The sequence below is a fragment of the Terrapene carolina genome, unplaced genomic scaffold (assembly GCF_002925995.2).
Source record: "Terrapene carolina triunguis isolate 2854851 unplaced genomic scaffold, T_m_triunguis-2.0 Scaffold236, whole genome shotgun sequence".
NCBI lineage: Eukaryota > Metazoa > Chordata > Testudines > Emydidae > Terrapene > Terrapene triunguis.
In genome coordinates, this window is record NW_020664587.1 from 14,223,977 (window position 1) to 14,238,966 (window position 14,990).

At 43.1% G+C, this 14,990-nt stretch overlaps 1 protein-coding gene across 3 annotated transcripts in view; it reads right to left on the minus strand.

The window, feature by feature from the left end:
• CSMD2 (CUB and Sushi multiple domains 2) overlaps window positions 1-14,990 on the minus strand; it is a 376,903-nt gene that overhangs the window by 278,852 nt on the left and 83,061 nt on the right. For all 3 annotated transcript variants that reach the window (XM_026657125.1, XM_026657127.1, XM_026657126.1), the window contains exon 2: window positions 7,655-7,767. In XM_026657125.1, coding sequence (XP_026512910.1) covers window positions 7,655-7,767 — 113 coding nt within the window. The remainder of the gene's footprint in view (window positions 1-7,654; window positions 7,768-14,990) is intronic.

Here is a 14,990-nt window from a genome sequence, read left to right on the forward strand (position 1 = left end):
CACAAGCGGCGTCCCAAGTTTGGGAAACACTGTCATAGATAATCTGAAAATGCAGATGACAGTCACAGAGAGGGGGCATCACAGATGCTAATAAGTTACATCCCTACCCTTGGAAAACAGACAACAAATAAAATCTATGCATTTCAAAACCTGAGCCTGGAACTACAGCAATCCTCTGCTCAGTTTGCATCTCTGGTGATTAAAACTATTTGCTGTGCGCGTCATGTGGGTTGATGACATATCCTATTTTGCACGTATTTATGTATCTTTAATATTTGTGTTAAAACCACCTTATACTTTTTCTTTTCTTTTTTTAAAGAGGATGAGGTACAGTCTTCTGAGGCCCCACTAGGGTGGAAGATGGTTTCACTAACTCATTAAAAAAAGGACAAAGATGGGATCTTTGCACAGTTTGAGGTCTTTATTAATAGGATGGAACTAACTCTACAATGAAAACCAGGCTGGAAGCAGTGTGTCCAGCTATCATGACCTTACTACGAGTCTCAGGATATTCTGTGTTTTTTTCTGAAAGCCTTAGCTCCTGGAGTCATGTGAATATGTGGGAATCTCTACTTTTGATTGAAAAAATAAAGTAAGTTTCCAGCTCGCACAGTTGCCAAAAAAAATATTGAAAATGTGACCCTTAAAGGCACAAAAATCAGAAAGCAAATAAGAGGGACAAGATGAGTGAGGTAATTTATTTTATTGGAGGAACTTCTGTTTGTGGAAGGGCCAAGCTTTCAGGACCTTAAGTAGAGCTCTGTGTAAGCTCAAAGCTGGTATCTTTCACCAACAGAAGTTGAGCCAATAAAAGCCATTACCTCACTCAGCTTGTCTCTCTAATATCCTGGGAGCTACACAACTACAACAACACTGCAAATGGAAAGTAAATAAAGAGATCGCAAAATTTACAATTTTTTTTTTCTAATTCTCAGGACTATTAAGCCATCTCATGATTTTGGGGGCCTGATTCTGAATGCTTGAGGTTGATAAGATTGTGGAAGAACAAGAGTGGGTAGCAGGAATTTGTGTGGGAGGGTCACATGAGAGGACTGGACATTATTAAAACTAAATTATCTATGATCCAAAGTATGAAAATTTGCACATTTCCGAGAACGGGAGATGTGTGAAAATCCTCAAATTCCCTTCACAGAGGTTCACACATCAATGATTTCTTCAGTTCTGACCATGCATGGGATTCACGCTGCAATGAACTCAATAACTCCAAGTGAAGTTCAGGTAAAACTGCCAAGGGTCATGCCATCAGATGTTGGGCCTGTGAATCCCATGTGCTATTCATGAAAAACTACAAGGAGGATCAGAGTTCCTGCAGGGCAGACAGCATCTGAGATCCTATGTTTCTTTTATTATTTGTATGGAGTTCAGATGATGAGTATAGAACAAAAACCTAGCTGGGTTAGCCAGCTACGTAGAGATAGATTTTATCGAGAGAGAGTGTTACAAATAGAGCTGCTTGGAATTTTTTTTTTTTTTTGACAAAACGGTTTTTCATCGAAAAATGCCAATTCATCAAAACCCAAACGTTTCCCGCAAAAGAGTCACTTTCAATGGGAAGGTTTCTCAGATCAAGGGGAGAATTTCTGCTCCAAAGCAGTGAGAGAGAGACCTACCCCAGAATAGCCAATAGCCCCGGGGTTAAGGCACTCTGTTAGGATAAGGGAGATCTGGGTCCAGCTCGCTGTTCTAGAGAACAGACTTGAACCTGGTTTGCCCATGTCTTGTGCATCCCAGATGCCATCATCACTGGGCTCTTGGCTAGCTGGGAGTGGGGATCCCTGTCAAATAAATAAATAAATATGGCAAAGTCTTGGTTTCATCCCACTGTGGACAGGAAATACTGTTTCCCACCCAGCTCTAACTACAAACTCTAAACTAGCTTCCACCAAACGTTCAGAACTATTTCAAGGGAATCAAATATAACTCTCTCTCTCTCTGGCTACATAGCTAGACAAACTCTCTTTCCATGTCGAGGGGCTGGTCTACACACAGTTTTGTGCCACTATTACTAAATTGGTTTAGAAACTGAAGCTATGTATGACAGATGGGATAGGTGTGCAGTGATATAAGCACCTTTATTCTGGTACAGCTGCATCTAGACTAGGAGAATGTAACACTTCATCTTAACTATTTCAGTTTCTAAATCAATAATAATTATACTGGTTCAAAAAATGTGTAAAACCAACCCATAGACACATTGAAAGATAATCTCGAGAGAGATTATCTGACTACATAGAGCAGGGGTAGGCAACCTATGGCACGAGTGCCAAAGGCAGCACGCGAGCTGATTTTCAGTGGCACTCACACTGCTCGGGTCCTGGCCACCGGTCCGGGGGGCTCTGCAATTTTAAATGAAGCTTCTTAAACATTTTTAAAACCTTATTTACTTTACATACAACAATAGTTTAGTTATATATTATAGACTTATAGAAAGAGACCTTCTAAAAACGTTAAAATGTATGACTGGCACGCGAAACCTTAAATTAGAGTGAATAAATGAAGACTCGGCACACTTCTTCTGAAAGGTTGCTGACTCCTGACATAGAGAGAGAATTACATCACAAATGGACAGAGACCTTCTTTGCCCCCTGCTGGAAGTACTGGGGTCCTGACACTCAGCTGCTCAGGCCAGGCTACCAACAACTTAATCCTCCAGAGGCCTAGAAGGGCCAGGAGGAGACACTGACCAATTGGGCGCCAGTCGGACAGTTAAAAGGGCTTGCCTGCTTTTTCTCAGGGAGAGTACTGGGTGAGCTTTGGCTAGAGAAGCAGCACCTCATGGCTAGCCCAAAACCTTAGGGCCAGCTCAGGCCTTGTCTTCAAGTGCTGCAAACGAAGCACTTAACCTTTGAGTTTTTGTTTGTTTATTTAAAAAGTGCAAAGGGAGAAATTTTGAGTTTGTTATTTTTATTTAACTGTGTAGAGACTGATGCCAAGCTTGTGGCAGGTAGCCAGAACTTGTGGCCTAAAGTGGGGAGTGCCTGCAGTACCACGTGTGGCCCTGCAGGGAGCGCTATGGAGCGGCCCCACCTACAACACAAACCTTCCAAAGGAATCTAAATGTGCCATCACCGCTAGTATAGAGTTTGTAGCAAAAACCCAACCCAAGCGATCCTGATGTGTGTTCTGGGTTCCCAGAGCACATTTACCTGACTGTAATTTTGGTCACATATTCCACGCATTGATTTCTCAATTCACTGAAGCACCCATAGCAAAATCTCCAGGTTCCACACAGAGGATAAAAATGCCCACTCACCAAGCCCCATTAATACTAATGGCTCCTGTGCTGAATTCGTAGCACAAATGCACCTTTAGAGCATGACACGTGCAGCAGATGGGATGCGCTCCACCACCTCAATCGAGGTCCTGCCTCATTGCCATTTTGTGAAGGTTTTTTTAAGTTAATCTTTTAAGCGCTTGACACACAAACGCAGAGCTCATTATATCCAACAAAACGTTTTCCGAGGAGCTCACTAGATTAGAACCCCCTGACATTTATCTAATCAGAGGAAATTATAACATTAATCGTTACTTTTCTATTTAAGAAAAAAGGCATGATTCAGACAGGTGTTTTAATAGAAAGCAGCAATCATGACTGTGGAAGGAAAATGTCAGATCAAGAGCCATCAATGGTGTGCAATAGTTTATGTTAGAAACGAAAAGCTTCGGCAGAACTTTTTGATTTAAAACTGTGACTATGCAACGGGGGGAGGAACTGAAAAATGATTTATAAAACAAGGCCCAAATTAAGGCCACTAGAGTGATTTCTGGAGCTATATGAAGGGAAGGATTTTCCGTGTATCTGTATCATGGGACTGGGAATCAGGGCATCTGGGATCTATCGCCCCTCTGCGGCCTTAAGTATGGATCTTAACCACTCTGTGCCTCAGTTTCCCTTCTGTACAAAAGGAGGTAATAACGAAGCAGGACTGTGGGCTTTGACTCATTCATCTCCATTCAGTACTTTGAAAACCTCAGACTGAGATTGTAACAAAGGCCCCGATACTAGAAGGCACATGCTTAAATCCATTCTTATTCAAGAAAATCCTTAAACACTTTAAGCATGTATACAAGTCCAGTTCGCTTCAAGAGGAATTAAGCATGTTTATAGTTAAGCAAGTGATTTCCTAAATATAGATGATTTCCTGAATTGAGGCCTAACAGCAGTATGTCCCCGTGGGGGCGAAGTGAGCAGTGTGATACTCTGTACCTCAAAGTAGCACCCTGGAACTCCCATATTCACCACTGTGAGATGATTATGATTTGTTCTGTACAATGCATGCCTTGTGAGGTATCATTTCAAGCGTCTTGATCTGTTGAACACAAATATCCTGTTGAATTGCACGTACCATCATTGTATGGACGTTATGAAGTATTGCTATAGGATTGTTACTGAAATATGTGGTAAGTGGGAGACCCCCACAGCCAGTGGCAACAGAGGAGCAACTATCCCTAGCCAGACAGGTGTTGATGGCCCATCAAGAAGAATCCACTTCTCAGAGACGACACGCACGCAGTGGGGGATGCCGAACACCCATGTCACAGCAAGGATCTTTCTAGCACCTGGAGAGAAAGTATAACTGAGGGTCGATGACATCACCACTTGGCCTCTCTCCTCCCCCATCTCAACCTCTGGAAGATCGCCTGGAAGACAAAGACTTGGAACTGGGGAGATTGGTCCCAGGCTGAGAGGGAAAGCCAGCCTGTGTATTAAGAACTATGAGCTGCCCGTAACATCTATTAGGATGAAAAAAGCTGCTTGATTCAAATCTTACTTAGCCTGTTAAAGTTAGAATTGCAGTCTAAATTCTATTCTTTTTTATTCCTTACGTAACCAACTTTGATCTCTATGCCTACCACTTATAATCACTGAAAAACTATCTTTCCATAGTTAATAAATCTCTTTTGTATTTTATCTAAAACGGCATGTTTTTGGTTGAGGTGCTTGGGGAAATCTCAGTTCAGGTTAACAAGGGCTGTTGTACGTCCACTGCCCTTTGTTGGGAGTGGCGAACTAATTAATGAGCTTGCACTGTCCAAGGGAGTCTTGAGCAGTGTGAGATGGTATATTGCTGGGGTGCAAAGCTGGGGTGATTTGCTGGTGTCCGTCTCTGTATAATTCATGAGTGGCTTAGAGAGCATTCATGCAATTTAGCTGGGTATGGGTCTCCACATGCTCATGGCTGAGTGATCACACCACCTGGAGGAGTATGCTGCTTGTCACTGGCCTAGCTTTGTGAGAGACAGCCCAGGCTGGAGAGTTAAGGGGGCACAGCAGTCCCACAGATCCAGGTTGAACCCTGGGGATCCGGTCACAAGCAGCTCCCCTTGGTTTAAGCCAAGGTCACAGGTGGTCTGTTGGAGATGATCATTGCCTTAGAGACAAATGGGTAGAGTTGTATAACCACCTCTTTTGCTCCTTACGTCAGGCAAGCCCTTCATCACCGAGGGCGTGGCATGTCACTTGCTTAGCAGCAATGGGAAAACCTCAGAAGATTTGGGAGGGTGCCATTTGGATATATCTCAGCAAGTTTCCTGCTTACTGTGTGCCTATGCCTTGGAGATGTTTAAGAGTGGGAACCGCCTCTCTCCCCATTTATTTATCTCATTGATTTTTTTTATGGTGCATATTCCTGCATAGTAATAACCATAAAGCACCCTGCAGTGCAAAGTAATAATAGCATGTTCTTAACTATTAATTCTGCCCTTTCGCTGTAGCACCTTAGGTGATCCTGTTAGGCTGCTGCTATAGTGCTCAGTTTTACTCTGTTTATCTCGGGTACTTAACTGGGCCCATCACCGTAGTATCGGAGTGCATCCCAATCTTTAATTTACCCTCACGACACCTTTCTGAGGCAGGGCAGTGCTCTTATCCCATTTTACTGATCAGGGAATTGAGGCACAGAGAGACTAAGTGACTTGCCAAAGGTCACACAGGAAGTCCGTGGCAAAGAGGGGACTTGGAGTTGGGTCTGAAATCCTAGGCTACATCCCTAACCACTGGACCCAACCTATTCCCACTCAGTAACACCCTAAGAAACTCCCGGTGAAATTCAGCCCTCTACAGAAACCCTGTATGTCACTTAAATCCCACTTAAGCCTTCAAAATAAAGTTTAAGTGGGCCACAAGTAGCATAGGGGCCTTGAGCTGTTCCTCTGAACAGGGCTGAACACTGCACCCCCAAGGATTATTTTTCATACAGATCCCTGCTCTGTGCTATGATTTAAACAAAACAAAAATGCTCAACTCATCAGGCATCTTTTTGTAAAGAAGACAAAACACCATCTCCTTCCAAAGCACAAGTGGACAGTGCTCTTTACATCCCAGTGCTAAACTGCAGTCCATGTTGGCCTCCTGTAACAGTCCCCAACCCTGGCTCATTATCAGGATTTGAACCCAGGACCTTCAGCATCAACCTCTGCCACATGAACTGAATTTGGCAGCGATAACAGGCTGATATCCTCTATGTGGATCAGCCACTAGAGGGGGACATCCCCTACACATTTGACATCCCCTACACATTTTTAAAGCTCTCCACAGCCTCCACATGCTACTAGAGATAGTCCCACACACTCAGCGCACTAGCCAAAGACAGCAGGACATCATGTCCACAAAACTCACGTTGCTTTGGCTGGATAAGTGAGTTGTCCATCATACCCCCCAATGGAGCTTTGGAGCTTAGTAGCTCTATAGCAGGCAGAGAGACTTACCACCACCAACATTTAAATCAGGCCTTCAACACAACGGTTTTAATTCTCATCTCCATTGTACCAGTTTGCAACTCCACCGCCTTCAATACAGGTACTTTTGATTTAACCAGTGTGAGATCTAAATCAGGATCAGTCAAAATAAATCTGGGCTCTGACATTCTGACTGAGGGCTGGTCTACACGACACTTGAGTCAATGTAACTTTCATCGCTCCAGGGTATGAAAAAGACACCCCCCTGAGCGACGCAAGTTACATCGACCTAAGTTCTGTCCATACCAGCGCTAAGCTGGCGAGAGAGCGTCTGCCGCTGACATAGCTTCCGCCTCTCCTTGAGGTGGAGTAATAACATGGGAGAGCGCTCTCCCGTTGGCATACTGCATCTTCACCAGACGTGCGACGGTGGCCCAGCTGCACTGATGCAGCTGCGCCGACGTAACACGGTAGCGTAGATTTGCCCCAAGTCAAGCAGAAAGCAAATCGATAGGATCATTACAGAAAGACTCACTTAGATGGACACTTAGCGAGGTAAATTAGGTACCCAACTGCACCGTGAGTAGAAAACGCATCCTGCCGACACACTCTCCCTACATCTTCAGGGTAAGGAAACAGAACTGATTAACTTGCTGTTTGCTATTGACAAAAAGAGAATGCGCCCAGGCCAGAGGCAAGTGCAAACAGAGCAAACGGATGTGTGCTTCTATTTTTTTTAGACATATGCACATTTATTTTCCAGGGAGATGCAGCCCTCGTGCTCCTAGCAAGCTGCCAGGGTGGCCCTCTAGGCTGAAAAACGTGGAAGAGGAAGGAAGCACCTGAGCTAGCCTGTTGAGTGTAGTTTTGATGCTAAAGCATCTTTCCCTAGAGCTGAAAGGAAGGATGTTAAAAAACGTTGATTAATGATTCAAAATGGTCAATAAGCAGTTACCTTGATACTGGGCACTGAACCCCTTCTGCCTGTGGTTGCCGTCCGACGTAAAGTGAAGTCGCAGCCAGTTTTTACTGCTGATTACTGGGGCGGGCAGATTCATTCCCGTAAACCTGTAAGAAAATCAACCAGCGATAGTCAAATGCATGTGGCTGGAAATGGTCTTCTGTGAACTTAACCAGAAAGCTGCCCTTCAGATGTCACCCATGCAGGGGCTTGCCAGGAACTGTTCCACACTCAGGGCATCCTGCCCCACTCTGAAGAAAATGGAATGAAAATACATAGACAGTATTTTCCTGCATAGTTTACCATCTTCCACCTCAAGGACTCGTGCAGGGGCAGCACCCCAAACAGTTCAGCATGCATTCCAGAAGGGGAAGTCAAAGGAAAAGCATCCCCATTTCAAAGGAACAGCCCAGGAGCCACAGCAGAAGAGCAAGCTGGAAAGCTTCTAAGAGGCATTCTTAGTTGATGAATGAGACAGAAGAAATGCCGGGCCCAGTCTCGAATCCTGATCTAGAGCCACCCACTGGCGAGTTACCACTTGCTCTCCTTTCTGGGCCTTTCAACTTCTGCTGAACGCAGGATGATACAGTGTGAAACCAAAGAGGAAAGTCATTAAACCATTCAGGACTGCTCTTTGATCCCACTGTAAAAAATTAAAAAAAAAACCATCTGCCTTTCCTGTGAAAGGTCCTAGGGATTTTTTCTCTCTCTCAATTAGAAGGGTTATATTCATAACTGACTATGTCTCCCTCTCTCTCTCTTGTTTTTAGGACAAGGAGTGCAGGTGACCAAGAACTGAGCATGTTTGGGGAGGGCAAGGATCCTTCACTAGGGAGCCTCTGTTCATGTCCTCGGAGCTAAGGAGCCTGGCTTGTTTGGTGTTAGCTGTGCACCTCTGGCAGTGTGGGAGTGGCGGAGGAAGTTACTCAGCCAACATACCTCAACACGAGCTGCTTCTAGGGCAGACGAGGTTAATTTGACTTCAATGTCATTTGGTTCCGACTAACAAGAGTGCTGATTTTAATTGAGGGGAGAGGGAGGGCAGGTGCGAGGAAGGCTACTTCTTGTAAAGAAATGAGCCAGCCAGGTCCACCAGCTGACTTCACTAAGGCCACCGAACAGCTGTTGAGCAGTGATAACGTGCAATCCGCACCAACCTGGAGAAGACTGGAGCCCTAAAACTACAGGTGGAAAGCACCATATCCCATTAACAACCCATTGAGCCACCTACACCCCCAACTCCTTGTTTAATGATAAATGGATTGCTTTAATACATTGCAGGAACATTAAAAAAAACCAACTCTTGGCTAAGTTGTCATGTGCCATGTCTCAGCCTGGAACAAATGTTTACATAAAAGTCATATGCAAGAAGCATCCTTGAAAACTGGGGTTTATAATAGTAGTATTAACAGTCTTTACTAGAGCAGTGCAAACAACATTGCCATGATATCAGCTATTACAGAATCCAATTACTTTAACCGAAGCCCATTTAAAATATTTTATTATAGGACTAAGCCATTTATTTAAAAAATATCAGTATTCTAACACCAGTTCTGTTCTGGACGAGAGGGAAAGAATCTGAATAAATCAATTCCTTTCTCAGAGAGGCTGCAAATTTTATAGCCAACCCTTCCAATAACAGACCAGATAGCCAAAGCAACATAAGAAATCCCACACCAATGTAACACCTCTATGACAACTTGTATCTTTCCTTCTGGAAAACAGCAAGCTGCTGGGATGATATTTTGCAGTACATTTACTAATGATGGTGAACTTCAATACATCCCTGTTCTATGTGTTAATGAAGCAGCCAAGATGAGTCTACTGCATAGCTAACACTTCTCTGCCACCTACTGTACAGCCTTTAAACAAAGTTTAACCTTCAACCTATATCCACCCAGGTGGCGCAACTCCAGGCAATTGTGAAACACAATTTAAAATGTTTCTCTTATACTAATTCTTAAGATTGTTCCTGGTCATTTATCTATTGCTTATTTAGATTTGATCTTTGCAAAGCCCTTTGCGACATGGGATGTTATAGAAATGGATCACATATGGCATTTTCCCACCCATGAATAACTCCAAGAGAGCTGAACCAATTTCATTTAAAACTTTTCTAAACAAATAAGTTCAAACATAATCCTCTTTTGGCTGAGATCAAACATTGGCTGTTTATTACCAATTTTGAGAAAGTTACTATGGATGGCTACAATAGCAACACAATTAAACTTAATCCTTGTCTTAACCCAGAGGCTATAATGTTATTGTGTATTCTGAATCAACGGTCAGACAACTTGACCTGTGTATGTAAAGTTAAATGCTCGAAATCTACCATTGAGTCCATCCTAGTAAATTATCATTCTGCAAATGTACTTTAAAAACGGGCTAGATTCCCTTTTGTCTCACCCCTGTGTAGCTATTTATACGAGTGCAAAATGCTAGTAAACCAGAATGGCAGTGTTTTTTTTGCACCTCACACTGGTGCAAACGATTTCACAAGACGTGGGTTGGAAGAATCGAGCACTATATATTTCATGCATGGAACTCATCAACACCGCGTGACATCTGCCTAATCCATCTACAGGATTTTGAAGGCATTAATCACTGCAGAATCTGAGCATCAAACCCTGACTTCAATGGAACTATGCATTTGCTTAAGGTTAAGCACCTGCTTAAATCCTTTGTATTCTCTGAGGTGCCAGTGCAACAATCTGCCACTTCTCAAAACTTCCTCCTTAATCTCCCCCCGTCAACTTCATTTTTATTTTCTAAACTGAATTAGACTTTTAATTTAAAATGTTGCATCACAGCGGGATGGCCTCCAGCAGCATTATGCCCGATCACAGCTATTGATGGTCATTAGCATCCCCCAGTCTTTGTACTGCAGGAGCACCAATCAGGGATTAAGGCTTCCAAGTGCTCGGCGCCATACCCGCACACACAGTGAAGAGACAGCCTTCCTCAAAAAGCGTCTACATCTAAAGCTAGAATTTAAGGACACCCCGAAGGGCCGGTCTATCTATTTAATGTGCTTATATAGCCACTGGAGGATCTGAGCACCTCCCAATCTTTAGTGAATTTATCCTCACAAAACCCTGAACAATCGGTCAGTGCTATTGTCCCTATTTTACAGATGAGGAACCGAGGCACAGAGAGGCTAAGTGACTTGCTCAGGATGACATAAGATGTTTGTGACAGAACAAGAATTGATCCCACATCTCTGGCTATCCACAACCGCTGGACTGCTATCACTAAAGATGACAGTACTTTGCTACATGAATAGAGCCACTGAGATCACTATAAGGCTGGGTGTGTACCAAGGTACGATTCAATGTGAGTGAGTGTTGCACAGCTGGGCTGGGTACTGCTTGTGTGGGGATATGCATGTGTGCACATGTGTGCATGTATACATACAAAGACATGCAATTAATGAAGTGTGAGCATCACAAAGCCATTGGTTCATACCCTCTCCCGCCCACCATTTTTTTTTTGCTAACGAGTCAGCTGATCCACTTTATTAAGCTGTGGTAAGGAAAAGCTGGTAGCATTATATCTGGATTCTGCACATTAGCAGAAGAATTCTTCCTATTTTGTCTCTCTTCTTTAAAGCAAAAAGAATAATAATCCCCACTCTCATTAGGGTTTCTGACCACATTAACTTCCCAACAGGCGAGGAGCATTTTAAACCCCACCACCAAATTGCTTTTTCAACACCACATAAAGTGTAGTTAAGCAATTAAAGTGAGTTTTTTAATTGGTTCCAGTTAAATAGGGATTCACTCATGGAAACTGGCTCAAGAACCTGAAGGCCTCATCTTATAATTACTTTAATTGCATAAAAAATATAACTTGAAGTTCTACATGTGCACTGTGCTCCACATACGACCCAAAGAAGGGAAATCTCTACAGGATATACAGAGACATTTTGTCTATGGGTGCTGTCGTTAATTATAACCTTCCTGGGTGTTAAAGCTTACATGGCATGAAGTGTTTTTGTACAAACTTTGGGCCTGATCCAAAGCCTAAATTGATGAAAATCTTTCCACTGGCTTCCCTGGGTTTTGGATCAAGCCTTTCATGTCTTTGTATCACTAAACAAATTTTTGTTTGTACCAGACTAAGGTCCGATCCACTGTGTTACGTTCTGGGTGATCCTGGATGCACGGTTCTGATTCGGTTCATTATAACAAAGGTTGGCGCTAGCAGTGAACTTGAATCTGGATCCGAACTTCCCCTAAACTTGGAGATACAGAGATCTGAGGTTAAGGTTTAGGACACAGGAATGTTGTCTCTCTCACCAACAGAAGCTGGTCTAATATCCTGGGACAAATAAGGCTACAACAACGCCCTTCCCACACACACCAGGGCGGGAGGGGGTGTCAAATTACAAGCAAATACTTAGAACCGCAGCACTGGAGTGGACAAATAATATTAACAAGAAAGGAGGGGGGAGAATCCTCTGAAAAACAAATGACGGACTGGAGCCATGTATTTAATGGGAAACGTGTTCCTCGTCAGCAGTTAATAACTCATTTTTCACCCTAAGGATGGGATCCCACAGGTTTCAAATAATCACTAGGAAGCATTAATGGTTAATTGATACTGGAATAATTAATTACAATTAAACACGTATTGAACGGAAGCAGCTGCACGGGCCCTGAGTGCAAATGCCGTGGATTACAGACACAAAATCTCAGATGCAAAGAGGCCAGATGCTCAGCGGGTGTGAATCAACATAGCTCCATAGATTTCACTAGACCTATGCCGCTTTACACCAGGGGAGGATCTGGACCCAAAACGTCTTTCAATAATTATATGGTTTAGCATTTGTATTGAGGTAGCATCTAGAGGCCAGGATGCTAGGCCATCTAGCAATTCCTTCTCCAAAGTGGAGTGCGGGGTGTTTCACTGAACTGTGCAGAAGGAAGCCGGTTCTGTTTCTGGTAGATGGAATTTGGGAGCAGAGATGCTGCTAGACTGGCACGGGGCAGAGTTTAAGGCGGTGGCACATATTCAGCAGTGTACAGTCTTGTGCTAGATGGGGATTTGAGGGATTGTACTGTGATTAGCCTTAGATTTTCATTCCTTAACTTTTCAGGGTTGTGTTTGGTATATAACCCATAGAGCACCCCTATCTGACACACAACGCAGGGCTATTGTCTATTAATAAAGGGGAAAGCGAATTCTAGAGGCTTAACCACACGGAGCTATCCAGACAATAAATTATGACTTTTTCTCCTTTCTGCGTTCCCAAAGACACATTTCTACTATATGATGCACAATGAATTTCCAACCCCTGCCATTAGCCCAATAAATGATTGCATTTCTAATAGCTCAGTGAGTCACTGGAATAAATGAAAGTCTATTTTGGATCCTTGCTACTGTGCCTTTCTGGATCGTATCTGAAAAAGAAGACGACTAGCAACTTTGAAGCCTTTTTAACCATTCCCAAGTTTTTCCTGCCAGCATCATCAGGAGACATGAATCACCTGATTAAGTATTCAGCTTCCTGAATATGGTGACATGTTAACTGGAAATTCTAAGGTTTTTGGATGACTAGCTGGTTACCTATTTAAAAAAACCCAACATTACTCACTCACGGAGGTACAGTGCTCATTCTAAATTAAACCCTCTTTTTAATACAGGGAGCATTCAGACCAGGGTGTGGATGAGAAAATGATGTTCAAAGTGCTGAGGCTTAGAAAAGACTGAATAATTGTTCTGGAAGCAAGGTGAAACGGGGGGGAGGGGGAAAGAAGGGGGGAAGGGGCAAAGTCACGTGATGGTTTTGGTTTGAGCAGAAGTGGATTTTTACATCTGTTATTTTATTGCTCTCATGTTCAGTGATTCCGGGTGGGAGGGGGAAAAAAAACAACCCCAAGTCAGCTTGATCCTCATTGATTTCCTAAGACAATGCTTCACTCCAGTGCTGTGAGGGCCGTCTTTTCAGACATTGCAATTTATGTCATACCTAAACACAAGTGCCTAAGACAGGAAACCCGGAAATTGCAAACCACCATTTGGAATGCAACACTAGGTGCTGCTCCTGCAAAACAACCTGTTAGCATGTACCAGAGCCAGCCCAGTGCTGAGCACATCCTGTCAGGTGTTGGGCACCCTCAACTCCCACTATGTCAACCAGAGTAAAGGACACTCAGGATCTGATTCTAGTCTCACTCCTAATGGGGTGAATCAGGAGTTACGTCCTGGGGAAGAAGGATGCTCTTGTGGTTAACAGCACTAGCCTTCGACACTGGGTTCTGTTCCACTCCTTATGTGACCTTCGGCAAGTCACTTAATCTTTATGTCTCAGTTTCCCATCTGCAAAGTGAAGATAATCATACCTCCTTTACTGTTTAATGTCTTGTCTATTTAGAGGGGCAGGATGTGCCTCCGATTACATGTATGTAGAACAGTTAGCAGAAGCAGTTGCTGATCTCAGTTGGAGCACTTAACTGCTTCTGTAATGCTACTATAAACAACCGGCAACTACTCCTTTGAAGTTAATGGAGTCACAACCGGCGTAAGCCTCTTAACTTGAGTGTGTTTATTCCAGATTTACACTGGTGTGAGCAAGAAGAGAATTAGGACCCCAGTGTTTTCCAGGAACTACTCAGCGGCTTACAAAACTGGCCTGTGAAAAATCTATTTGTTAAAGTCAGAAGAGGGGCAAAGACTTTCACAGATTTCATCCCAGAAACCTTCTAACATTGTTTATAGCCACAGCATTAAAGCAATTTCCCTTAACTGGAATGGAATTCTCCAAGTTAAATACAGCGCATCGGCATCCTTTCTTACATACTTCAGAAAGGTTAATGCCCCCAAACATTTGCCTTTTAAGCAAACTCAATGAAGTGTGGTCCCCTGCTCTAAACTATTTTACTTGTTTTTTTAATTCCATTCTTGTATTTTACATTGGATTTAGTCATTAAATATTTATACCGTTCACTCAGCCATTCCTTGATCAGCATGATCAGTATTACTGTATGCATACCGCATTGATTAATCTCCGGCTCTCAGGCACCATTATCCATTTATAATACCCGATTCCCGTTTTACTTAGTTTCCATTTTTTCCTCTAAATCAATAAAATGTCAAAATGTGAATCAGAAGCAGTAGAATACTAGAAGGAGAGTATTTCCAGACAAATGCCAATTTACGCACAAGCACCCCCAAATTACTGGGATTATATTATTATTAATTTGTATTATGGTAGCTCCCAAAGGCCTCTGATGAGATTATGAACACATTGTGTAGGTGCCGTGCAAACAGTTGGTAAGAGAGACCCTGTCCCAAAGACTCCAATTCAAGAAAGCAACCCTATTTAGGA